This window comes from Kogia breviceps, chromosome 4 (genome assembly GCF_026419965.1).
Source record: "Kogia breviceps isolate mKogBre1 chromosome 4, mKogBre1 haplotype 1, whole genome shotgun sequence".
NCBI classification, from domain to species: Eukaryota; Metazoa; Chordata; class Mammalia; order Artiodactyla; family Physeteridae; genus Kogia; species Kogia breviceps.
Window position 1 is genome coordinate 115,957,528 of NC_081313.1, and position 27,601 is coordinate 115,985,128.

The following is a 27,601-nucleotide window of genomic DNA, read 5'->3' on the forward strand; positions in this document are numbered from 1 at the left end:
CTCTGGGCTTTCTATCCTGTTCCATTGATCTATATTTCTGTTTTTGTGCCAGTACCATACTCTCTTGATTACTGTAGCTTTGTAGTATAGTTTGAAGCCAGGGAGCCTGATTCCTCCAGATCCATTTTTCGTCCTCAAGATTGCTTTGGCTATTCGGGGTCATTTGTGTTTCCATACAAATTGTGAAATTTTTTGTTCTAGTTCTGTAAAAAATGCCAGTGGTAGTTTGATAGGGATCGCATTGAATCGGTAGATTGCTTTGGGTAGTAGAGTCATTTTCACTATGTTGATTCTTCCAATCCAAGAACATGGTATATTTCTCCATCTATTTGTATCATCTTTAATTTTTTTCATCAGTGTCTTATAATTTTCTGCATACAGGTCTTTTGTCTCCTTAGGTAGGTTTATTCCTAGATATTTTATTCTTTTTGTTGCAATGGTAAATGGGAGTGTTTTCTTAATATCACTCAGATTTTTCATCATTAGTGTATAAGAATGCCAGAGATTTCTGTGCATTAATTTTGTATCCTGCTACTCTACCAAATTCACTGATTAGCTCTAGTAGTTTTCTGGTAGCATCTTTAGGATTCTCTATGTATAGTATCGTGTCATCTGCAAACAGTGACAGCTTTACTTCTTCTTTTCCGATTTGGATTCCTTTTATTTCTCTTTTTCCTCTGATTGCTGTGGCTAGAACTTCCAAAACTGTTGAATAAGAGTGGTGAGAGTGGGCAACCTTGTTTTGTTCCTGATCTTAGTGGAAATGGTTTCAGTTTTTCACCATTGAGGACAATGCTGGCTGTGGATTTGTCATATATGGCCTTTATTATGTTGAGGAAAGTTCCCTCTATGCCTACTTTCTGCAGGGTTTTTATCATAAGTGGGTGTTGAATTTTGTCAAAAGCTTTCTCTGCATCTATTGAGATGATCATATGGTTTTTCTCCTTCAGTTTGTTGATATGGTGTATCACGTTGATTTGCGTATATTGAAGAATCCTTGCATTCCTGGAATAAACCCCACTTGATCATGGTGTATGATCCTTTTAATGTGCTGTTGGATTCTGTTTGCTAATATTTTGTTGAGGATTTTTGCATCTATGTTCATCAGTGATGTTGGCCTGTAGTTTTCTTTCTTTGTGATGTCTTTGTCTGGTTTTGGTATCAGGGTGATGGTGGCCTCATCGAATGAGTTTGAGAGTGTTCCTCCCTCTGCTGTTTTTTGGAAGAGTTTGAGAAGGATAGGTGTTAGCTCTTCTCTAAATGTTTGATAGAATTCTCCTGTGAAGCCATCTGGTCCTGGACTTTTGTTTGTTGGAAGGTTTTTTTTTTTTTTTTTTTTTTTTTTGTGGTATGCGGGCCTCTCACTGTTGTGGCCTCTCCCGTTGCGGAGCACAGGCTCCGGACGCGCAGGCCCAGCGGCCACGGCTTACGGGCCTAGTTGCTCCGCGGCATGTGGGATCTTCCCGGACCAGGGCACGAACCCGTGTCCCCTGCATCTGCAGGTGGACTCTCAACCACTGCGCCACCAGGGAAGCCCTGTTGGAAGGTTTTTAATCACAGTTTCAATTTCAGTGCTTGTGATTGGTCTGTTCACATTTTCTATTTTATCCTGGTTCAGTCTCAGCAGGTTGTGCATTTTTAAGAATTTGTCCATTTCTTCCAGGTTTTCCATTTTATTGGCATACAGTTGCTTGTAGTAATCTCTCATAATCTTTTGTATTTCTGCAGTGTCAGTTGTTACTTCTCCTTTTTCTTTTCTAATTCTATTGATTTGAGTCTTCTCCCTTTTTTTCTTGATGAGTCTGGCTAATGGTTTATCCATTTTGTTCATCTTCTCAAAGAACCAGCTTTTAGTTTTATTGATCTTTGCTATCGTTTCCTTCATTTCTTTTTCATTTATTTCTGATCTGATCTTTATGATTTCTTTCCTTCTGCTAAATTTGGGGTATTTTTGTTCTTCTTTCTCTAATTGCTTTAGGTGCAAGGTTAGGGTGTTTATTCGAGATGTTTCCTGTTTCTTAAGGTAGGATTGTATTGCTATAAACTTCCCTCTTAGAACTGCTTTTGCTGCATCCCATAGGTTTTGGGTTGTCGTGTGTCCATTGTCATTTGTTTCTAGGTATTTTTTGATTTCCTCTTTGATTTCTTCAGTGATCACTTGGTTATTAAGTAGTGTATTGTTTAGCCTCCATGTGTTTGTACTTTTTTTTTTTTTTTTTTCCAGTACGTGGGCCTCTCACTGTTGTGGCCTCTCCCGTTGCGGAGCACAGGCTCCGGACGCTCAGGCTCAGCAGCCATGGCTCACGGGCCCAGCCGCTCCACGGCATGTGGATCTTCCTGGACCGGGGCACGAACCCGTGTCCCCTGCATCGGCAGGTGGATTCTCAACCACTGCGCCACCAGGGAAGTCCTGTTTGTACTTTTTTACAGATCTTTTCCTGTAATTGATATCTAGTCTCATAGTGTTGTGGTTGGAAAAGATACTGATACGATTTCAATTTTCTTAAATTTACGAAGGCTAGATTTGTGACCCAAGGTATTATCTATCCTGGAGAATGTTCCATGAGCACTTGAGGAAAATGTGTATTCTGTTGTTTTTGGATGGAATGTCCTATAAATATCAATTAAGTCCATCTTGTTTAATGTATCATTTAAAACTTGTGATTCCTTGTTTATTTTCATTTTGGATGATCTGTCCATTGGTGAAAGTGGGGTGTTAAAGTCCCCTACTATGATTGTGTTACTGTCGATTTCCCCTTTTATGGCTGTTAGTATTTGTCTTATGTATTGAGGTGCTCCTATGTTTGGTGCATAAATATTTACAATTGTTATATCTTCTTCATGGATCGATCCTTTGATCATTATATAGTGTCCTTCTTTGTCTCTTGTAATAGTCTTTATTTTAAAGTCTGTTTTGTCTCATATGAGAATTGCTACTCCTACTTTCTTCTGATTTCCATTTGCATGGAATATCTTTTTCCATCCCCTTACTTTCAGTCTGTATGTGTCCCTAGGTCTGAAGTGGGTATCTTGTAGACAGCATATATATGGGTCTCATTTTTGTATCCATTCAGCCAGTCTGTGTCTTTTGGTGGGAGCATTTAATCCATTTACATTTAAGGTAATTATTGATATGTATGTTCCTATTACCATTTACTTAATTGTTTCGAGTTTGTTCTTGTAGATCTTTTCCTTCTCTTGTGTTTCTTGCCTAGAGAAGTCCCTTTAGCATTTGTTGTAAAGCTGGTTTGGTGGTGCTGAACTCTCTCAGCTTCTACTTGTCTGTAAAGGTTTTAATTTCTCCATTAAATCTGAATGAGATCCTTGCTGGGTAGAGTAATCTTGGTTGTAGGTTTTTCTCCTTCATCACTTTAAATATGTCCTTCTACTCCCTTCTGGCTTGCAGAGTTTCTGCTGAAAGATTAGCTGTTAACCTTACGGGGTTTCCCTTGTGTGTTATTTGTTGTTTTTTCCTTGCTGCTTTTAATATATTTTCTTTATATTTAATTTTTGATAGTTTGATTAATATGTGTCTTGGAGTGTTTCTCCTTGGATTTATCCTGTATGGGACTCTCCTTGCTTCCTGGACTTGATTAACTATTTCCTTTCCCATACTAGGGAAGTTTTCAACTATAATCTCTTCAAATATTTTCTCAGTCCCTTTCTTTTTCTCTTCTTCTCTGGGCCTCTGTAATTCGAATGTTGGTGCATTTAATGTTGTCCCAGAGGTCTCCTGAGACTGTCCTCAGTTCTTTTCATTTTTTTTTCTTTATTCTGCTCTGCAGTAGTTATTTCCACTATTTTATCTTCCAGGTCACTTATCTGTTCTTATGCCTCAGTTATTCTGCTATTGGTCCCATCTAGAGTATTTTTAATTTCATTTATTGTGTTGTTCATCGTTGCTTGCTTCCTCTTTAGTTCTTCTAGGTCCTTGTTAAATGTTCTTGCATTTTGGATGCAAGGTTTTGGATCATCTTTACTATCATTATTCTGAATTCTTTTTCAGGTAGACTGCCTATTTCCTCTTCATTTGTTAGGTCTGGTGGGTTTTTACCTTGCTCCTTCATCTGCTTTGTGTTTTTCTGTCTTCTCATTTTGCATATCTTACTGTGTTTGGGGTCTCCTTTTTGCAGTCTGCAGGTTTGTAGTTCCCATTGTTTTTGGTGTCTGTCCCCAGTTGCTAAGGTTGGTTCAGTGGGTTGAGTAGGTTTCCTGGTTGAGGGGACTAGTGCCTGTGTTCTGGTGGATGAGGCTGGATCTTGTTTTTCTGGTGGGCAGTTCCACATCTGGTGGTGTGTTTTGGGGTGTCTGCAGCCTTATTATAATTTTAGGCAGCCTCCCTGCTAATGGATAGGGCTGTGGTCCTGTCTTGCTCTTTGTTGGGCATAGGGTGTCCAGCACTGTAGCTTGCTGGTCATTGAGTGAAGCTGGGTCTTGGTGTTGAGATGGAGATCTCTGGGAGATTTTTGCCGTTTGATATTACGTGGAGCTGGGAGGTCTCTTGTGGACCAGTGTCCTGAAGTTGGTTCTCCCAACTTAGAGACACAGCCGTGATTCTTGGCTGGAGCACCAAGCGCCTTTAATCCACATGGCTCAGAATAAAAGGGAGAAGAAATAGAAAAGAAAGAAAAGAAGGAAGGAAGGAATGAAGAAAGAAGGAAAGAAGATAAAATAAAGTAGGATAAAATAGTTATTAAAATAAAAAATAATTATTAAGAAAATTTTTAAAAAGTAAAAAACGAACAAACAAAAAAAAACCAGGACAGTCAGAACCCTAGGACAAATAGTGAAAGCAAAGCTATACAGAAAAAATGTCACACAGAAGCACACACATACACACTCACAAAAAGAGAAAAAGGGGGAAAAATAATATATCTTGCTCCCGAAGTCCACCTCCTCAATTTTGGATGATTCGCTGTCTATTCAGGTATTCCACAGATATAGGGCACTTCAGGTTGATTGTGGATATTTAATCTGCTGCTTCTGAGGCTGCTAGGAGAGACCTCCCCCTCTCCTCTTTGTTCAGACAGCTCCTGGGGTTCAGCTTTGGATTTGGCCCCGCCTCTGCGTATAGGTCGCCTGAGGGCGTCTGCTCTTCGCTCAGACAGGACGGGGTTAAAGGAGCAGCTGATTCGGGGATTCTGGCTGACTCAGGCCGGTGAAGGGGGAAGGGAGGGGGCACAGAGGGAGAGGCACGGAGTGCGGGGTGAGCCTGCGGCTGCAGAGGCCGGCATGACGTTGCACCAGCCTGAGGCGCGCCGTGCGTTCTCCCGGGGAAGGTGTCCCTGGATCACTGGGCCCTGGCAGTGGTGGGCTGCACAGGCTCCCCCCAGGAGGGAGGGGAGGTGTGGAAAGTGACCTGTGCTGGCACACAGGCTTCTTGGTGGAGGCAGCAGCAGCCTTAGCGTCTCATGCCCGTCTCTCGTGTCCGCGCTTTTAGCCCCGGTCGTACCCGTCTCTGGAGCTCTTTTAAGTAGCCGGCTTAATCCCCTCTCCTCTCGCACCAGGAAGCAAAGAGGGAAGAAAAAGTCTCTTGCCTCTGGTAGCTCCAGACTTCTCCCGGACTCCCTCCCGGCTAGCCGTGGTGCACTAGCCCCTTCAGGCTGTGTTCACACCACCAACCCCAGTCCTCTCCCTTCGATCCAACTGAAGCCCGAGCCTCAGCTCCCAGCCCCCGCCCGCCCCAGCGGGTGAGCAGACAAGCCTCTCGTGTTGTTACTGGTCGGCACCGGTCCTCTGCGGGAATCTCTCCGCTTTTCCCTCCACACCCTGTTACTGCGCTCTCCTCTGCGGCTCCAAAGTTTCCCCCTCTGCCACCCGCAGTCTCCGTCCGTGAAGGGGCTTCTAGTGTGTGGAAGGAAACCTTTCCTCCTTCATGGCTCCCTCCCACTGGTGCAGGTCCCATCCCTATTCTTTGGTCTTTGTTTATTCTTTTTTCTTTTGCTCTACCCAGGTATGTGGGGAGTTTCTTGCCTTTTGGAAGGTCTGAGGTCTTCTGCCAGCATTCAGTGGGTGTTCTATAGGAGCAGTTCCACGTGTAGATGTATTTCTCATGTATCTGTGGGGAGGAAGTGATCTCCGTGTCTTACTCTTCCGCCATCTTATCTCCGGCCTCTCAGAATTTGCCTTTTAACAAGATTCCCAGAAGTGCTGATCTCATGTATAGTCCATATTCATATTAAATTCCACCAGTTGTCCCAGTGATGTCCTTCATAGTTTTTTTTTTTTAAATCCAGGAATCAGTGAAAGATCCCATACCTCATTTAGTTGTTGCATTTCTGTAGTTTTTTTTTTTTTTCAAATTATATCCTTTTAATAAATATATTTATTTGGCTCCACAGGGTCTTAGTTGCGGCACATGGGATCTTTGTTGCAGCACGCAGGGTCTTTTTAGTTGTGGCATGTGGGGTCTTTTTAGTTATGGCATACCGGATCTAGTTCCCTGACCAGGGATGGAACCTGGGCCCCCTGCATTGAGAGCGTGAAGTCTTAACCATTGGACCACCAAGGAAGTCCCCTGTATCTCTTTAGTTTTGATTTTCAGTCTTTTTTCCCCCCATGATATTGACACTTTTGAAGAGTTTAAGCCAGTTTTATAGAATGTCCAGTTTGGATTTGTCTTATTGTTGCCACTTTTGGCAGGAACAGTACATGTGTGATGATGTACCTTCCTCAGGGCATTGAAATGATTGTCAGGTTGTTCTACTGGTGGTGATGCTAAGTTTAAACACTTGTAATTAAGTGGCATCTGCCAGGTTGTTCCATTTAAAGGCAACTTTTTCCTTTTGTACTTAATAATTAATTGCTGTGATGATCTGGTACAGATTTCTAATTAGTCTTTGTGTCCCTGGCACCTAGCAGGATCTGCAGGATGTGGTAATTGGTCAGTCATTGACAAGTGAATGACAAACTAGGTCATCAAAGGTATACATTACAAGTTTTAGAGTCAGTTCTTTCTTGCTTTCTCACTCAGTCTGGGTAACTTCCTATACTCTAGTTAAGTTCGGGCATCTTTTCTCCTGGGTCTCCAAGAAAAGTACAGTCCTCTTCTTCCTGCGCACTTCTCAGCTGTGTGAGAAGTTTCTCTGCCTTTTAGTCCCATTGTTGTAAAACAAAACCCTCTTTTTCCCTGTGTCTCTTCTCTTGTGCTTCCAGTCCACATGCTGGTTTCATCTTTGTTTTTCAGACGAGAGTCATCCAGTTTCTTATGGAAACAGGGACTTCCTGTGTATCCATAATCAGTTGCCTGTTAGAGGGCTTAGTGCAATTTTCTCTTAAACACTTCCTTTGTTGATGGTCTCAACCATGTCCAGTGGAAGCTAAGTAAACGAACATAGATATCCAGACCACACTGCAGTTACTTCAGCAGCTCTGGAGCTTGTTTTTGTTTTTTCCTTCACTTAATCTCTCTCACCTCTTATTGCTCTATGCTCCAGCCACATTGGCCACCTCTTTCTCTAAGCCCTGGGAGATGCTGCCTTGTCTGTGTTACCTCTGCCTGCAGTGTTCTTCCCCCAAATAATTCACTTGATTGACTTCCTTGACTTTCAGATTTCAGCTCAAGTGTTACCCAGACAGAAGGGCCCTGGAAGGACCCTACCTAATTTCCTTACCATTACCCTGCTTAATTTTCTTTCTAGCACAGATACTGTCTTATTTGTTTATTTATTTATACTGTTACTACAGCATAGTTTCATGAAGGCAGAGTTTTTGGTCTCAAATAGTGTCTATACAGAGAAGGCACTAAAATATTTGCTGATTGAGTGGCTAAATGGTGGACTGAACGTTGTTTTTTTTTTTTTTTTTAGGTTTACCTTTTGTCCTTTGCTTAATGCTCTTGGTAATCATTGTGTCTCCTAGTGCTTGTGGCATGGAAGTTCTTTAATTCAGTTGTTCCCTGTGTTTCCCCATTGCCTGCTTTTTTTTTTTTTTTTGATATTTATTTGGCTGCATCGGGTCTTAGTTGTACCTTGTGGGATCTTTCATTGGGGTGCGCGGGCTTCTCTCTACTTGTGGCACATGGGCTCTGGAGCTCACGGGCTTAGTTGCCCCGCGGCATGTGGGATCTTAGTTCCCTGACCAGGGATGGAACCCGAGTCCCCTGCATTGGAAGGCAGATTCTTAACCACTGGACTGCCAGTGAAGTACCTCCACATTGACTTTGGTACTCTAGAGCAGATAAGAAACAAAATGAGAGTGATGGTATGTTTTATTATGATTAAAAATAATTACAATCTTTAAAAAGTAATTATAATAATAAAAGTAATCATAATTATAATCTTAAAAAAATAATAAAGATTTAGCCAAGTGTCCTTTTTCTTATACATCTATATATACCTGGAAGTAGAGTGACAGCTTGTACTATGTGCCATATAAGTGCCTGATATAAAATGTATTTGTATATGAGTTGGTCACTGGTTTATGTAATCCAGTATTCTGCTGTAGATGGAAACTTTTTTTACTCTGATTGTGTTTTGGCTCTCAGGTTTGACCAAGGCTAAGTATTTTTTTTTGGACAATGATATTATTGTACTTGTGATTAGAAAGAGACTGTGCATTTTTTTGTGGTGGAGGGAGGGGAACAGGTTTTCTTTTTGTTTACATGAACCTGTGCTTTTTTTAATATATAAATTTATTTATTTTAGTTTTGGCTGCATTGGGTCTTCGTTGCTGCGTACGGGCTTTCTCTAGTTGTGGCTTGCGGGCTCAGTAGTTGTGGCTCGCGGGCTCTAGAGCGCAGGCTCAGTAGTTGTGGCACACGGGCTTAGTTGCTCCGCGGCATGTGGGATCTTCCCGTACCAGGGCTTGATCCCGTGTCCCCTGCATCGGCAGGTGGATTCTTAACCACTGCGCCACCAGGGAAGTCTGAACCTGTGCTTTTATACTTCTTATTTTCTTACCTCTCCTTGGCCCTCTGCTCCCAATTCCTAACTCCTTTACATTTTAGGAGAAAGTGACAGGCTTGGGGGTGGATTTCATAAAATAGGTGTTGGAGTGAGTCTTTATTATTATTTTAACTTTTTGGCAACATTGGGTCTTTGTTGCTGTGCATAGGCTTTCTCTAGTTGCAGCGAGCAGGGCTACTCTTCGTTGCGGTGTGCAGGCTTCTCATTGTGGTGGCTTCTCTTGTTGCGGAACACCAGCTCTAGGCGCAAGGGCTTCAGCAGTTGCAGCACGTGGGATCAGTAGTTGTGGCTTGTGGGCTCTAGAGTGCAGGCTCAGTAGTTCTGGTGCATGGGTTTAGTTGCTCTGCAGTATGTCGGATCTTCCCAGACCAGGGCTCAAACCCATGTCCCCTGCATTGGCAGGCAGATTCTTAACCACTGTGCCACCAGGGAAGTCCCTGGACTGAGTCTTAATTATAAAGGTTACCATTTTTTTTTTTTTTTTTGACAGTAACCAGGAGATTTGAGAGTTGAGATTCCAATAGCTGTGTTAACTCTGTTTAATGCAGATGCAACCTGGCATCCCTGTGACTGCCCTGAGTAATCCACAGTCCTATATCTTGTGCACTGTGATAGTTAACGTTACTGTGGGTACTTTAATTTCTAAATTTCCTGATTTGCATTTAAATGAACCATTCTGACATTGCATTAACTTAACCTTGCTGTTTAAAAAAAATTGGCATTTAGTAGCTAGGTGCGGATATTCTAAAGCTTTGGAGCAGACACATTTTAAGAATAATGTGGCCATTCTGTTGTAAATGAACATTTAATATTTTTGGAGAAGGTATATAGCTCTTTGCACAAATGAGGCAGTTTGCCAACAGCCTCCTTGGTTCTGATGGAACTATGCTTTTATTTTCTGCTTGTTGCTTCTCCATTTCTCTTTCTGTCATGAAGATTGCTAGTCAAATGCCTACCATCTCTGCCCCTGTCTGAATTTATAGTGAACTTTTGCTTTATAGCCAGGATTGCTATTTATAAGGTAATGAAGTCTGAGTAACTACAGTTTAACTTTTTATTTTGTTCCACTAAGCGTGATCCCTCCTGGAAAAACCTAAGGTTGCTGTAATTCATTAAGGTTGGCTGGCTCTAGTAGGTTTTGTAATAGATCTTGTGAAGGATTGCTCTGTAAGTTAATTGGAAAACTAGAAATTGCCAAGAGTTTAAAAGTTATTTGTTTAGTTACTTTAAGCAGTGCCATTAATTGTAGAGAAGTAGAAGCTATGACTAAGATTGAGGCAGGAGCTTTGTCTTGGTAGGCTTGTAAATATTTTAAAATCAGGTTGCATAAATTTAATTCAACTAATACTGTGTCTGCTCTGCATAAAGCATCTTTGCATAAAGTACCTTGCCAGCAACTTAAGGCATATAAAGAAGCATAAGCATAGTTATCATGTTAAAACTTAAAATACAGGTAGGAATACCACAGGCTAAACCTGGGAAAAATAAATTACAATTAATGAAACAGTTCAGAGGCTACAGAGAGACCATTTAAATGAAGGGAATACTAGAATTTCAGAGCTGGAAGGACATGGAGCTTAGAATTCAACCCTTTTCATTTTATTGATGAGAAAACTGAGGATCCAGAAAGGTGAGGTCACTTGTCCAAGGTCAGAGAATAAATGACAAAGCTGGTAGCAGGAGCCATGTTCTTTCCAGAGAACGTATTTTCATTAGATTTTATTTTATTTTATTTTTGTGGTACGCGGGCCTCTCACTGTTGTGGCCTCTCCCGTTGCGGAGCACAGGCTCCGGACGCGCAGGCTCAGCGGCCATGGCTCACGGGCCCAGCCGCTCCGCGGCATGTTGGGATCTTCCCGGACCGGGGCACGAACCCGTGTCCCCTGCATCGGCAGGCGGATTCTCAACCACTGCGCCACCAGGGAAGCCCTATTTTTTATTAAAAAAAATTTGTTTTAAACTTTGAAGAGGTCAGTATTCTTTTGTTTTTAAATTTTATTTAATTAATTTATTTTTGGCTTTGTTGGGTCTTCTTGCTGCACGTGGGCTATCTCTAGTTGCAGTGAGTGGGGGCTACTCTTCGTTGCGGTGCACGAGCTTCTCATTGCGGTGGCTTCTACTGTTGTGGAGCACAGTCTGCAGGCACATGGGCTTCAGCAGTTGTGGCTCATGGGCTCTAGAGCACAGGCTCAGTAGTTGTGGCACACGGGCTTCGTTGCTTCGCTGCATGTGGGACCTTCCTGGACCAGGGCTGGAACCTGTGTCCCCTGCATTGGCAGGCGGATTCTTAACCACTGCACCATGAGGGAAGCCCTTCATTAGATTTTTAAATGTTCTACCTCTGCTTTTTGAAATCCTTTTAGGGTTGGGGTCACCAAAAGCATAACTTGATTCTGTAGTATAGTTTAATAACATTTGGTGTCACTCTTGGAGGGGCCTTTGATTAAAGGTGCCTCCTCACAAGTCTGCTTCCATCATGGTTATTGAAAGACTTGAAAACACACTGAATGGGTTCTCAGTTTTCAAGTGTCAGTGTTATTTCAAGTTTCTCAATGGAAGTGAATGAGTGAGTCCTTTGCCTTAACACCTCCCTCCTCAGAGACTGTACTTAAGAGGATGTGGAGGGCTTCCCTGGTGGCGCAGTGGTTGAGAGTCCGCCTGCCGATGCAGGGGACACGGGTTCGTGCCCTGGTCCAGGAAGATCCCACATGCCGCGGAGCAGCTGGGCCCGTGAGCCATGGCCGCTGAGCCTGCGCGTCAGGAGCCTGTGCTCCGCAACGGGAGAGACCACAACAGTGAGAGGCCCCAGGTACCGCAAAAAAAAAAAAAAAAAAAAAAAAGAAGAAGATGTGGAGTTCTGGGATGTGGAACCAGAAAGGACTTCAGGGGAGAATCTTGTTTAGTGATTGCTAAGTGGTGACCAATAGGGCAAACATAGTACTCAGATATGAGTGTTTGTCCCATACGGTGGTAAAATATTTTGGAACAAGTTTCTAACATTAAAGTTGGGAGATATAATGTAAAAATCTGCAAGTTTGTATCTCTTAAAAAATCGAATGATCTGTTAACTAGAGGTGTGCATGATAAAGATTGCCTGGAGCTCATGGGAAGCTGGGTACATGCTTTTCCCATTTACCAGTCCCTAGTGGGTCTTCCCAGACCCAGAGAGGTCAGGGTCATTTGCAGTTCATTATTGTGCTTACACTCTGCCTTTTTTTCCAGTTAATAAGAAAGTGAAATTATTTTGTAATTGGGAAAACAAAAGACCAAAAAGACTGTTTTTTTTTTTTGAGAATTAAAAAATTGTTATTATCAACGTGTACAGATCGTCAGGGGACTCTTGTTCTTTCTCTAAGGCAGTCCTAATTTTTCTCCAAGTGTCTGAAGCCTTTTTCCCCATTACTGGACCCAGGCTCACCTTGAGCAGCTTGCTCCGTCTTTGAGTTATCTCCAAACAGCTTTTCTTCTCCTTGGCAGCTTCCCTGTGGCTTGAGACCTTGTCTCTCTCTCAGCTCAGGACTCTCATCCTCTCCAGTTTTGCTCACTGGGCCTGAGCAATGGATTCTAAAACTGTAAGAATGCATGTGTATGGTGTTTGGACCTTGTTTGCTGGTTTTCAAAAATAATCAAGTCCTCAGGCCAGGTGCCTTTCCTCAGGCAGGGGTTGGGCTAAGTGCTTTTCCCTGGGCTCCTTTCAAGAAGGCCTTTTATTTCAAGAAAAAAATGAAAGGGTGTATTTCTTTGGGAAAGTGAATTGTTATATGTTGTACTTGTTTAATAATTAAAATCCAAATGTGGCCACATGTCTTCTTGCAGCTAACTTCACTTAAGTTGTCTTTTGACTCCTTCCCTCTGCAACCTTTGAAAGATTTTCTGTTCTGTGTTGATACAGTGGCTGGAATGCTAGGATACAGAAATGTGGGATCCATGGGGAAAAATCATTCCTTCTGAAATGTCTTATCTTTGACATTTGATGACATTTGCTTGAGCTGTTGTCAGTCCTGTAGCAATCTAAAGGACTCCCATCTCCTAGGGTTTACTGACTTGGGCTGATGTTTAGTGGGCAAATAACCTTTAAAAACCAAAGTATAGGCTTGACATAATATGAGTGTAGAGAGCAAATTTGCCCACTTGAAATGAAACAAATTCCCTGGAAATGGGCATTTTGTGTTACCAGATTAAGCAAATCCACATTCCTTTTGGCATTCCATCTTCAGCGATTCTAGAATTTTTAGATGATGCTTCCAATAATATTTTCAGCTATATCTAAAGGAGTCTACCTATTTGTGCTCAAGCATGCATTTATGGGAGAGGATACAGATATTTTTTATACTGAAGTTGTTAGTGTACTGGTCACAGACATGCGCAGTTCTATCTGTTTTGGTCATTATTCAAATATAGGATTTAGATGTCTGATGTTGCTTTCTGTAGAGGGTTTAGAACTGTGCTGATCGGTAAGGTGGCTATTTAACATTAATTACAATGAAATAAAATAAAGATAATCAATTCTCAGCTACACTAGCCACATTTCAAGATGTCTCTCTCCTTCTCCTCTCCTTTCCCCTCCCCCCCTTGTTCTCTCCCTGTCCTCTCCCTCTCCTCCTACCTTCTTCCTCTCTGCTCCTCCTCCCTTCTCTTCTCTCCTGCTACCCCTCCCTCTCTCTCCATCCTGTCTCTCATTTTTCCCCTTCAATTTCCCTCTGTTCCTTGTCTTTCTCCTCTCTCCCTTCTTTTCTTCTCCTTCCCACTCTTCCTCCCACTTTCCATTTTTCTCTGTATATATGCATATATTTAATACATTAGTTTTTTCTAAACCATATGAGAGTAAGTTGCAAACATCATTCCCATTACATGTCACAAGGACATAGCTACAATATAATGATGGGAATTTGAAAAGTTAACATTGATACATTACTATTATCTATTTCAGAGTCCCTGATCAAATTTTATCAGTTGTCTCAATTTTTTTTCCTCCTAATACAATTTTCAGTCCAGAATAACTGCATTTAGTTTTCATGTCTTTTTTAGCCTCTTTTAATTTGGAAGAATTTCTCAGCCTATCTTTGTTTTTCCTAACTTGACATTTTTGAAGACTGTAGCTAGTTATTCTGTAGAATATCCATCACTTTGAGTTTGTCTGGTGTTTCCTCATGACAAGATTGAGGTTATGTAATATTGGTAGGAAATACAACAGAAGGTGATGCTGTATCCTTCTCAGTGCATTGTACCAGGGGGTACATGATGTCCATTTGTCCCATTATTAGGGATGTTAATTTTTGTCACTTGGCTAAGGTGGTGTTTGCCAGGTTTCTGTACTGCAGAGTTATATTTCCCCTCTTGGTAATCAGTAATCTGTTGGGAGTTACTATGAGACTATGTAAGTACTCAGTTTCTTAGTAAACTTTTCATCTGTTTGCTTTAGCATTCTTTAATAATTCTTGCCTGAATATTATTATGATGTTTCCTAAATGGTAATTTTTCTAAATAGGTTATTCCTTCTCTATTCATTGGTTAATTTCCTGTTACGGAGGAACTTTTCTTCTCTTTTGTTCATGTTAGTGTGGACTCATTCAGTGGATCACTGTTTAATTTAATGTTCACAAAAGCCATCTAAAGATAATGATAGTCTTTTTTTCTTTATTATTATTTTAATAAATTTATTTATTTATTTATTTATGGCTGCATTGGGCCTTCATTGCTGCATGCGGGCTTTCTCTAGTTGCGGCGAGCAGGGCTACTCTTTGTTGTGGTGCACGGGCTTCTCATTGCAGTGGCTTCTCTTGTTGCAGAGCACAGGCTCTAGGCACACAGCCTTCAGTAGTTATGACACGCAGGCTCAGTAGTTGTGGCACATGGGCTTAGTTGCTCCGCGGCATGTGGGATCTTTCCTGACCAGGGCTCAAACCCGTGTCCCCTGCATTGGCAGGAGGATTCTTAGCCCCTGCACCACCAGGGAAGACCCGTATTATTATTTTTCTTTTCTTTATTTTTTTGGTTGCATTGGGTCTTAGTTGCAGCACACTGGATCTTTGTTGAGGCATGCGGGATCTTTCATTGCGGCTCTCAGGCTTCTCTCTAGCTGTGGCGCACAGGCTCCAGAGCGTGTGGGCTCTGTAGTTTGTGGCACTCAGCCTCTCTAGTTGAGACGTGAGAGCTCAGTAGTTGTGGAGTGTGGGCTTAGTTGCCCTGTGGCATGTGGGATCTTAGTTCCCCGACCAGGGGTCGAACCTGTGTCCTCTGCATTGGAAGGTGGATTCTTTACCACTGGGCCACCAGGGAAGTCCCTGATAGTCTTTCTAAAAAGTAAATGATAGTTTTATTTTATAAATGAGGAAACAAGTTCAAAGTAATTAAGTGATGATCGAGCCTGCCTTTTGATTATATTGTCCTCCTTACAATTTGTAAAATATTCTACTGTTTTTCATTATAAAAACAACTTTCTAAGTACCTGTCATTTTATAAAATCAGAAAATACAATTATAAAAAAGAATGTTAAAACCACTCATAATCCCCAAATCTTAGAGGTAACAATGTTAATATTTTGGTTTATATATCCCCCTGCAGTTATACTTCATATTGTTTTCAGAATCCCCTTTCTGTCTTCAGTAGTATATATTTTGAACATTTTCTCATAAACCTCTACATTTACCCCATTTTTAAAATGAGAAATTGAGATATACACACCCAGCCACACACTACATGTCTTCCATCTAATTTAACATTTATGAATATTTTTTCATAATTCCTTTGTCTCTCTGTGTATGTATTTTTACTTTCGCTGAATTTGAAAGTTGCAATCATCTTGACATTTCACCCCTAGATATTTCAACATACATCTCCTAAAATAGTCCTTTTTTTATATAGCCACAATTCATTACCACACCTATGAAATTGAGCAGTAATTCCATAATATAAATATTAAAAATTTACCAATTTTCCTGCAGATGTCTTCTTAATAGCTTTTTGTCTCAAGCTGGGATCCAAACAAGATACATGTATCGCATTAGATTCTTATGTCTTCTGAGCCTTTTAGTCTAAAATATTCCCCACACCCCCCATATTGACTTTCTGACGAGTTAATGTCCTGTTGTCTTGTAGGATGCCTTACATTCTGGATTTGTCTGTTACCTCATGGTGTTGTTTAACATGCATGTGTATCCCCTGTAAACTTCTATACTTCATGTAAACTTGTAACACAGTCTAGGTTAGGGTTTCTTTTTTTAAAAAAAAAATTTAATTAATTAATTAATGGCTGCATTGTGGTGAGCGGGGGCTACTCTTTGTTGCATTGCATGGGCCTCTTCATCCTGGTGGCTTCTCTTGTGCAGAGCACGGGCTCTAGGCACACGGGCTTCAGTAGTTGTGGCACGTGGGCTCAGTAGTTGTGGCTTGCAGACTTTAGAGCGCAGGCTCAGTAGTTGTGGCTCATGAGCTTAGTTGCTCTGCGGCATGTGGGATCTTCCCAGACCAGGGCTCGAACCTGTGTCCCCTGCATTAGCAGGCAGATTCTTAACCACTGTGCCACTAGGGAAGTCCCTTGACATCTTATTTAATATGTTAATAAAGAGCATATATATTACTGCATCGCACATTTGTAAAGTATTTTTATAACTAATTTTCAATATATGTGTTTCCTTGGTAATCCTTTGAATTGTATTTCATGTATTTAAAAAAAGTTTTGAGAAAGGGTCTATAGCTACCCTGTGCAGTACTGAATAGCCACATGTGGCTATTGAGCCCTTAAAGTGTGGCTTGTCTGAATTTAAATGTGCCTTAAGTGTAAAACATCCCAGATTTCCAACACTTAGTACTTATGTAAACATCTCTAATTAAAAAAAAATTATGTAATGAAATGATAATATTTTAGATATACTGTTTTAAATAAAATATATTATTGAAATTAATTTCATCAGTTTCTATTTACTTTTTTAACACGGCTACTAGAAAATAAATTACATAGGTGGCTTGTATTTTATTTCTATTGGACAACATTAGTCTATAGACTTTACTAGACTGCTAAAGGGATCCGTACATTGAAAAAGGTTTAGAATCCCTGTGCAGAGGCTTCATTAGACTCAGGTTAAACATTTAATTTTAATTTTGCTGTTGCACAGCTAACTTTGCTCAGTTTATAGTAATACAGAGGCTCTTGAAAAACAGTTAAAACTTTTTTTTTTTTTTGTGGTACTCAGGCCTCTCACTGTTGTGGTCTCTTCCGTAGTGGAGCACAGGCTCTGGACGCGCAGGCTCAGCGGCAATGGTTCACGGGCCTAGCCGCTCTGCGACATGTGGGATATTCCCGGACCGGGGCATGAACCCGTGTCCCCTGCATCGGCAGGCGGACTCTCAACCACTGCGCCACCAGGGAAGCCCTTAAAACTTTTTTTTTCATTAAGAGTACTTTCTCGGAAACGTAGGGCACTTCATATTTCATTATGTTAGGCATATACTATCAGAGTTGCATTATTAGCAATACTGTTTAGTTATTTAAGGGGATGATTATTAGATCCCAACATTGTAAAGGTGTATCCTCTCCCCTTTGTAATTAGTAAGTAACCTGTTCAGGTGATACTTTGGCACCTTACAAATACCCTATTCCCCAATAGCCTATCACCTAATGGTGTTAATATTCATTGATAATCCGTGTTTGAATCAGTTATCACACTGGGGTTTACAAAATGGTCATTTTCTAATTCTATTTTATATTTATGGTACAGAAATTCTCTTCCCACCCCCTTTCTTTTGAGGATACCTGTGGTCATAGGATAGCTATCTAATAGGCAGTTATAGTCAGTTATTCTTCTTGATACTCAACTTGTGAATTTAGCCAATGGAGCCCTTGGTTGTATTATCTTTCTGATATGATCTTGTTAGTCTTTGTGTCTTTCCTTGCTTTCTGCACAATAGGATATATCAGACCTATAATAAGCCTTTTTTTTTCTTTTTTTTTAAGGAAATAGTATTTAATAGAAATAAAGACCTGGGCAGTGAGAACACTAATTTTTGTTTTTTCTAAATTTTGTCAGTATAGTTTTTTTTTTTTTTTTTTTTTTTGCGGTATGCGGGCCTCTCACTGCTGTGGCCTTTCCCATTGCGGAGCACAGGCTCCGGACGCGCAGGCCCAGCGGCCATGGCTCACGGGCTTAGTTGCTCCGCGGCATGTGGGATCTTCCCGGACCAGGGCACGAACCCGTGTCTCCTGCATCTGCAGGCGGATTCTCAACCGCTGCGCCACCAGGGAAGCCCATCAGTATAGTTTTTTAGGAGTAGCACAGTATCCCCTTGTGTGGTTGGTTTTGTGATTTATTCAGTGATCTATTGTTTGAAATTTAGGTAGTTTCCAGTTTTTAACGATTGTATACAGTGTTGATGTGAACATTGTATCCAAGTTTTTACATGTACCTTAATTTTTCCTTTAGAATAAAAATTGAGAGGTAGAATTTCTTGTTCACAAAAATGCACCTTTTTAAGGTTTTATATTTATATGAACAGTTTGTTGTCTGGAAAGTTTTAGTGTTTACTTCAATTACATGTCTCACCTGGTTTTTAATCTTTGAGGCACTACTTTTTTTTTTTTTTTTTTTTTTTGCGGGCCTCTCCTGTTACGGAACGCAGGCTCAGCAGCCACGGCTCACGGGCCCAGCTGCTCCGCGTCATGTGGGATCTTCCCGTACCAGGGCACAAACCCCGTCCCCTGCAGCAGCAGGTGGACTCAATCACTGCCCCACCAGGGAAGCCCTGAGGCACTACTTTTAGAAGCAAACACCAACTGCTTGGTATTTTGGCTGAAGTCTTTTCCCTTAGTCTTAAATTAAAGCCTCTGTCTAATGGAGGTTTACCTTGACACTGATACAGTAATATTTGACTAAGTGTGACTTGAAATTTCTTCTGGCTACAAGTAAGTGATAATAGCTGTAGGTGCAGAGGACAGTAGGCTTAAGCATTGTGTTTTAATACAGTAAGACAAGATATTCTCTAAGAATCCATCGAACAATGAAGTGAGATTTACGTTTTAGATAATAGTGTATAATAAATATTTTGGAATAAGAAAAACCAGAATCTTCTGTATTTAGTCTTCTTTCACTTTAGCTTTTCATCCTAATTCTCAGTCAGTGTGGAAAAACTGGAGGTAGAAGTGTCTTGGTGCCAGAGAAGCGGAAAGGGAAAAGCTCTGTGTGTTTGGGAATGCCCTCTTACAGTAGCCCTAATGTTTGTAAACTCGAAATCTTAAGTGTGAGATGTTGTAAGAATTATGGGCCCTCATGTGCAGGCTGGTAAGAATTTTTTTCATCTTGTGGTGATTGTAGCTTTCCTGGTATAAAAGTCCTTAAGTAGGAGAAGATTTGTTATATGTTTCATGTTTGTGTTTGATACTTGCCTGACTTTATCTCTTTCTCTTTCAGAAATGACTGCTGTCCACGCAGGCAACATAAACTTCAAATGGGACCCCAAAAGTCTAGAGATCAGGACTCTGGCAGTTGAAAGACTGTTGGAGCCTCTTGTTACCCAGGTAAGAATCTGCAAATAAATACATAGTTGTTGTAACATGGTTCCATAGCAGTAGGGCCCCGGTAATAAACACAGAGCAAGGTAATTTAGTTCAAAGCCTTAAGTTGAGTTGGTTGAGTTTAGGCTGATAGTAATGAGACAGTTTGGCTCCGCTAATAGTTAAATATTGATGTGTGGATTCATTTAGCCGTTTAGAAACACATTTGCTGCCATTTTTTCAGTCTTATTGGCAGTAATAGGGGCTCGTGGTATGTAGTGCAACTAATACTTAGAAGTATTTCCAAAAAAGATAGGATGCAGAGCCTTGACTGTTAAGCTTCTTCACCCTGCTTAACACACCTTTTGTTGTGTAGGATTAATTAACAGGTCATTTAACTTGAGGGTGTAGGTTTGGTATGTTTTGTTACAAGTACAGATATCACAGTGTGATGACATTTCATTAACTGTTAGCAACTAGCTATGCACTTTTAGTGTTTTGGCACATTTTACTCGTGTGTGTGTGTGTGTGTGTGTGTGTGTGTGTGTGTGTGAGAGAGAGAGAGAGAGAGAGACAGATACCATGCGAGCATGAAAATGAAATGTAATGGCATGTGTTATCTTTTTCAAAAACTCTGTTCTAGCTCATAAATATAAACTAGTATTATAAAAAAGTAAGTAAGTAAGTAGGAGTGTGTGGTAATACTCGAGAATATTTACTTTTCTTGGAGCCCATCTACTACGGCTCTTAGGTCTTCTGTGGACCACGTTACACTAATAAATGTTTAGTCATCTTCAACCTATACAGATCATCATTATTATATGTGTTAATGATGGTTAATGTCTGGGACTTAAAACACCATCACAGTAGGCTGCTTTGGGCAGTTGTTCCTTTCTTTTTTAAGGGCCTTTCCTAATAATTGCGATTTGTGTGAATACACTGAAAAGATTTCAGAAGCAAGTTATCTTAAAACATTTTGCACAGGTTGAAAACATGGAAAAATGTGACCTCCAGGCAGATCTAATAAATTCATTGTTAACCTCTTTCTAACCTTCTTGATGACATGCAGTAGAGACATGTGACTTGTTTGTTACCAGTTTTTAATTTGTAAATTGAAGCTTAAAAACCTAATGATCATGTTTGAGGAATTAAAATATTTATTATGTTTCTTAGCTTACACATTGAGATAGCTAAATTATCTTGGAAACTAACTAGAGTATCATTCCTGAATATCTTAAATATGGAGAGAGTTGTATGTTATTTGTTAATACTTAGTGGAATCTCATAAGTGTGATGTTTCATTTTATTATGAATAATTTATTCTTGCTACCTTTAAAGATGTTAGTCTTTCTGTTTTTTTTTTTAAAATTTTAATTGACTACAATTTAATTTTCAAAAATGAAACTTTTAGGTTACAACCCTGGTAAACACCAATAGCAAGGGGCCCTCTAATAAGAAGAGAGGTCGTTCAAAGAAGGCCCATGTTTTGGCTGCATCTGTTGAACAGGCAACTGAGAATTTCTTGGAGAAGGGGGATAAAATTGCAAAGGAGAGTCAGTTTCTCAAGGAGGAGCTTGTGGCTGCTGTAGAAGATGTTCGAAAACAAGGTAGGTCAATATTGCTTTTTATGTAGAGAGAGGCAGGCCTTTCTAGAAAAATAATCCTTAAAGGTGACTTTTTGTGGTCAGTATTTTCATTCTTATATGCTTGCCAGTTGCTCAAGTAACTGAATATTCACTTAGTGGAGATGTATTAAGTTGTACTGGCTTAAGCTTTAATCAGGAGAGATTAACAAAGAAACATCTTTTTTGGAGAATCTGAATCTAGTTCCCTTGGGTGTTCCAAATAATAGTTGAGTCTTAGAAATGTTATAACACAATTTGATAGGAAATAAATGGGGCAGAAGTTTATATTTTATCCTATGTAATATCTCTTAGTTTGTGCTGAAGATGTAAGGGTCATAAAATGGAAAAATGTCCAGCTATTCTGAAAATACACTAGAAACTGCTTCATTCTGTCAGACTGGTATGTTAAATCAGCCATGCATATTTGCACTGGCTTGAGTTTAGAATAATTTAAATGTGAGCTTAAAGGAAACTTTTTTTGGAAACTCAGAAGTAGTAAAGAGTGAAATTGTAACCCACAGCTTATCAGTAGTTACTATTAGGAAAACTGTCATCACTATGATGTAATAAGCACAATATAAGAGGACTTTATTTTATTAAAAAATTTTTTTTATTTTATGTTGGAATATAGTTGATTAACAATGTTGTATTAGTTTCAGGTGTACAATAAAGTGGTTCAGTTATACATATACATGTATCTATTCTTTTTCAAATTCTTTTCCCATTTAGGTTATTACAGAATATTGAACAGAGTTCCCTGTGCTATACAGTAGGTCCTTGTTGATTATCTAGATAAGAGGACTTTAAATCTGGACAATTAACTTCTTGAAACCTGCAGTTTTGTGTTAAACTTCTGTTCCAGCAGGAGGACTTCAACAAAGACATAGGTTTTTTTACGGCTGTTTGATATCATCTAAGGTGAACTGACCTCCTGCTCTGTGCATGTGCTTTACTGGCTTTTGGGAGAACCTCAGTGGCTCTCTGATGGCTGACAGCCAATGTACATAGTCCATTGGAGTCTTAAGTCAAATTCATCCCTGTGACAGTACCCAAAAAGAGCAGTGCATTAAATGGAGATGCTCTCTCCCATTGTTCTGAGTTTGTGAATAAATATTTCTAATACTGTAAATGATGAGATTACTTAAGTTCCATAGTACTAGCTAGGTGGATGTGTTAGTTTTCTCTGGCTGCCATAATTAATTACTACAAACTTGGTAGCTTAGAACAACAGAAATATTTTTTTTTGAAGTTCTGGAGACCCGATATCTGAAATCAAGGCGTCAGCAGGGTTGATTTTTTTTTGCTGTACGCGGGCCTCTAACTATTGTGGCCTCTCCCATTGCGGAGCACAGGCTCCGGATGCACAGGCTTAGTGGCCATGGCTCACGGGCCCAGCCACTCTGCGGCATGTGGGATCTTCCCAGACCGGGGCACAAACCCGTGTCCCCTGCATGGGCAGGTGGTCTCTCAACCACTGCGCCACCAGGGAAGCCCAAGGGTTGATTCTTTCTTGGGGCCTCTGATGAAGAATCTGTTGTATGTTCTTTCCTGGCTTCTGGTTGTTGCTGGCAATCCTTGGCATTCCTTGGCTTATAGACACATCACTCCAATATCTGTCTCTTTGTGTCACATAGTATTTATTCTCTATGTATCTCTGTGTTGCAAAGTTACCTCTTATAAGGACATTAGTCACTGATTTAGGGTCCACCTAGTATGACCTCATCTTAATTTGGTTATATCTGCAAAGACCCTATATCTAAATAAGGCCACATTCACAGGTTCTGGGTGGACTTGAATTTTGGCAGGACACTATCAACTTGGTAGAGTGGGTTTTTAATGAATTTATTTTAAAGTGGTTTAATTTTCCAATTCAGGACAATTTTTGAGCTTCCTATTGAGGAAATCAGGATGGCTGTTACTTCATTGACCTCAGAAAGTTTTGTTTCCTGGGACTTCTTGTCTCCTCTAATGAAACTCACAATCTTAACAGGTGAATTTGGTCAGGTGTTCATTGTCTAGTGACTAAGACATTTATTTTCAAAATAAAGCTTAATTATTGCAAGTAACTTTTTTTTCCAACTGTATATGTTCCTTGTTTCAGAAGTTACTCTGATACAAATCTGTAGCAATCATGGTATAATACACTCTCCCCAAGCACCCTCCTATTATGAATGCATATCTAAATTTCTGTTTCTTTGTTTTCTTTGCTTATGTGTGAGAAAATCTTTTATGTGGCTCTGAATCATAAATACTTGTTCGTCCCAGTCCAGCTTTGCAATTATTTTTGATCTATTCATGATTTAGTCACCATAAGTTTCCTTCTCCTTGCAGGAAGACAAAACAAAAGAAAAGTAAAACTAAAGCAAATATATAACTGCCTGTCATCATTGTTACTGTATCAGATGTGAAAAGTCAAAGTGCCTTGCCTTTTTTCTTTTGGCTTTTTTCTTTGGTGATTGTTAACAAATGGTGATGCAGCCTCTCTCCTATCATAAGTAGAAAATACATGGTATGAAAGTGGTTAAGCACACATTCTTTAGTCAACCAAACCTTGTTGGTTATGTTGTTGAAGCTGTTTACTCATCATTTGAAACCCTGAAATGATATTAATGTATCTGCAGATTCTTTGACGCCTCTCCGTTTAATTAAAAAGTGGCAACTAATTTTGATTTTCTTGAATGTACCTAGAGACTCTTGGTTCTATAAAGAGAATGTGATGTGGAAGTTATACTATTTACTTTCGAAGCAAAGTCATAAAAAGAGTGTTGTATCCTCTTATCTCTTTCTCATGGGTTATTCACTCTGGGGGAAGCTGGCGGCTATGTTACAAGGACACTCAGGAGGTCTTGTGGAGAGGAACTGATGTCTCTTGTACCAATTTGCCAAGCATGTAAGTAAGCTGCCTTGGAAGCACATCCCCCAGCTACAGTCAAGTTTCAGGTGACGGCAGCCCCCATCATCCCTGAATTCCCGACCCACAGAAGACTTGGGGAGATAATATTTATTTTAAGCAACCAAATTTTGGGGTAATTTATTGGGTAGGGAAAGATAATTAATGAAAAAACCTTTCCCAGGCCTGCTTTCAGTGGTCCTGAGCACTAATGCAAAACTCTGACCTGACTGCTCTGAATTTTACTGGCATATAAAATGTAGAGTAAGTATGATTTATCTAGCGCTCCATAGCAGATTGACTAATGAAGTAGAGTTAGAATCCTTTGCATTTCAAGTCTGTTGCTTATCCACTGGAACACTTAATTGCTAAAGGATGTATATTTATTTTTATTTATTTATTTATTTTTGACTGCATTGGGTCTTTGTTGCTGGGCATGGGCTTTCTCCAGTTGTGGCAAGCAGGGCTACTCTTCATTGTGGCGTGCGGGCTTCTCATTGCAGCGGCTTCTCTTGTTGCAGAGCATGGGCTCTAGGTGTGTGCACTTCATTAGTTGTGGCACGTGGGCTCAGTAGTTGTGGCTCACAGGCTCTAGAGCGCAGACTCAGTAGTTGTGGCACGCAGGCTTAGTTGATCTGCAGCATGTAGGATCCTCCTGGACCAAGGCTCGAACCCGTGTCCCCTGCACTGGCAGGTGGATTCCTAACCACTGCACCACCAGGAAAGTCCCTAAAGGATGTATAAAAAGATTATTTTGTTCCAAATCAATGTGGGCTACTTTTGCCTAGTACAAGTTGGCTTTTTGGGGGGGGGGGGTAAAGTTCAAGTAGTAAGTATTTTAGACCTTATTGGCGATAAGGTCTTTCTTGACACTATTGAGTTCTGCAGTTGTGTTGGGAAAGCAGCTATTCAGTATATAAACCAAATGGGCATGGCTGTATTCCAGGAACACTTGTTAATAAAAACAGGGGGTTGGCCAGATTTGACCCACAGGCTATAGTTAGCTGACCTCTGATCTAGGGTTAAAGATACGAGCTTACTGTTTTCTAATAAATAATTGATTTAGGTACTTATAATGCTTTTGAGCCAAAAATTGGACCTTCTATATCTTTGAGTTTGTACAAGCCCTGTGCTTTCTGTGCAGTCATAATTAATAACCAGAGACTTGAATGTGTGCAGTTTTTCAGCATAACTTAATTTTCTTTTTGTATTTGCCCCTGATTACATGAATAATAAACACAAACATTTGTGAGTACACTAAAATGTTATCGTAACACTGTCAGTGGGTAAAACATTCACATACGTAAATGCAGGGTCACTTTACCTCAAGACCAGGTGAGTCTCCTGTGGTGGATGGGAGCCAATTATCAATTGCATGGCCTCCAAACCCCTGTGATCTAGGGATTTCATTGTACTGCTAGTCAGCCCAAACTAGTTGTTAACTACCTTATGTGGGCTGAGGCATACATGTGCCTCATAGAGATGTGCTTTTTGGGGACTCTGCCCACCCCCCATGTTCCCCTCCCTGATTAGGTCATTCTTACTTTTTACTTTTTCTTCCTAGCTCTTAGCACAGTGATAATTAAATAATTGGTTGTCTTCCGCTCCTTCGGCTCCAGCAGGGTAGGTTCTATGCTGGTCTGGTGACTGTTCTCTGTGGCAGCTATCATGGTGCCTATTCTATTATAGGCACTTAAATGTTTGAGGAAGGTAATTGACTATGTTCTCCAAGAATTATGTGAGAAAAGTCTCTTTCCAAAAATTAAGGTGAGTTTCCTCCCCACTGCCAAATGTAAATGCAGGGATACTGGTGGAGAATCAATCTTACCTTAAAAAAAAAAAAAAAGAAATTGAGGTACAATTCACTTAACATAAAATTAACCCTTTTAAAATATATAGGATTCAGTGGTTTTTAGTATATTCACAGAATTGTACAGCTGTCACCATTATTTAATTCCAGAACATTTCATCACCCCCAAAAGAAATCTCATACCCATTAGCATTCATTCCTTATACATATATTGATTTTTAAAAAAAATTAATTTAATTTATTTATTTTTGGTCGCATTGGGTTTTCGTTGCTGCGTGCGGCTTTCTCTAGTTGAGGTGAGCGGGGGCTACTCTTCATTGTGGTGCGTGTGCTTCTCATTGCAGTGGCTTCTCTTGTTGCGGAGCACGGGCTCTAGATGCTCAGGCTCAGTAGTTGTGGCACGTGGGCTCAGTAGTTGTGGCTCACAGGCTTAGTTGCTCCATGGCATGTGGGATCTTCCCGGACCAGGGCTCTAACCCACGTCCCTGCATTGGCAGGTGGATTCTTAACCACTGCGCCACCAGGGAAGCCCATATATTGATGTATTTTAACGATACCTGGAGAAGAGTATTCATGAGTCCTTGAATAGGGCTCTGATGAGAAAAAAGGGCCCTTAACTGATTAGGGGACATCCAAGGGACAGAGATGGGAAAGCCTAAATGAAACTTGTTTGAAAAGGGGGAGACATTAAAAAAGGAGGACCAGTGATGGTAAATTGGAAGTTGACTGATGGAGGAATAGTTTCTACTAGAACAGTGTTTTTTAATCCATTAGTTACCATTCACAGTTAGATCTCAAAGGCCAAGAACAGAGACTTGCTGTTGCATCAGTGACTTCTTCCCTACAGCTCTTGGGCATTTTGGGGTGGAGGAGGGAGGAGAAGGCCCCAAGAATCTGAGGTGCACCTTTATGTATTCCCACACGGCTTCTAATGATACTCTGTTTGGTAAAGGGGCCAATGATTGGTGTACTGTGCAACAGTAGATTTCCTGGGAAGAAACTTGTGTTTAGAGACACCAGACTGGGGAAGGGGCTGGGTGACCAGGTGTGGTCTCTGATGCAGAGAGACTGTCTTCAGGAATTCCCTGGCAGTCCAGTGGTCAGGACTCAGTGCTTCTACTGCAGCGGTCCCCAACCTTTTTGGCACCAGGGACCCATTTTGTGGAGGACAGTTTTTCCACAGATGGGGGTGGGGATGGTTCAGGTGGTAATGCGAGCGATGGGGAGCAGGCAGGTGAAGCTTCGCTCCCTTGCCCGCACCTCCTTTGCACCGCCTGCTGTGCGGCCCAGTTCCTAACAGTCCACCACACCGGGTCTGTGGCCTGGGGGTTGGGGACCCCTGCTGTAGGGGGCCTAGTTTCAATCCCTGGTCAGGGAACTAAGATTCTTCATGCAGAGCAGCGCGGCCAAAAAAAAGAAAGGCAGACAGACAGGAGGCTGTTTTTCCTGTTTCATCTTGGAGCTTATCATCAGGACATATGGAAATGTACATTAATAATAGCATGAATGTCATGCAAAGAATGGAGTGGACTAGGAGGTTAAGCATGGGATTAGAAAATCTTCCTGAAGGTGCAGTAGTGGATCTTGAAAGGTGAAAGAAGGGAGGGGAAAAAGTCATTCAGGTAAGAAAACCAACATACAGAGCAAGATGTGGTTGAGGAACAGTGAGGGTTCTGACTGGAGAGGAGTTCTGGGAGGAGAGGTTAGATAAGAAAGAGCTTGGAAGCTAGATTTTAGAGGGTGGCTTGGAATGCCAGGTGAAGAAGGGAGCACTGTCTGGGAAATGATACAGGATTAGAGGGTTCTGTGGCTGGAACAGGTCTCCCAGGTTCAGGTTCCCATATATTTAGATATATGTAGTGACTCAGGACTTGCTACCTCTGG

At 40.8% G+C, this 27,601-nt stretch overlaps 1 protein-coding gene across 1 annotated transcript in view; it reads left to right on the plus strand.

Moving 5' to 3' along the window:
• Positions 1-27,601, plus strand: part of CTNNA1 (catenin alpha 1) — a 195,783-nt gene that overhangs the window by 17,651 nt on the left and 150,531 nt on the right. The window contains exons 2-3 of the mRNA XM_059061247.2: positions 19,310-19,416; positions 20,804-20,999. Of these exons, the coding sequence (XP_058917230.1) occupies positions 19,312-19,416; positions 20,804-20,999 (301 nt within the window). The 5' untranslated portion in view covers positions 19,310-19,311. The remainder of the gene's footprint in view (positions 1-19,309; positions 19,417-20,803; positions 21,000-27,601) is intronic.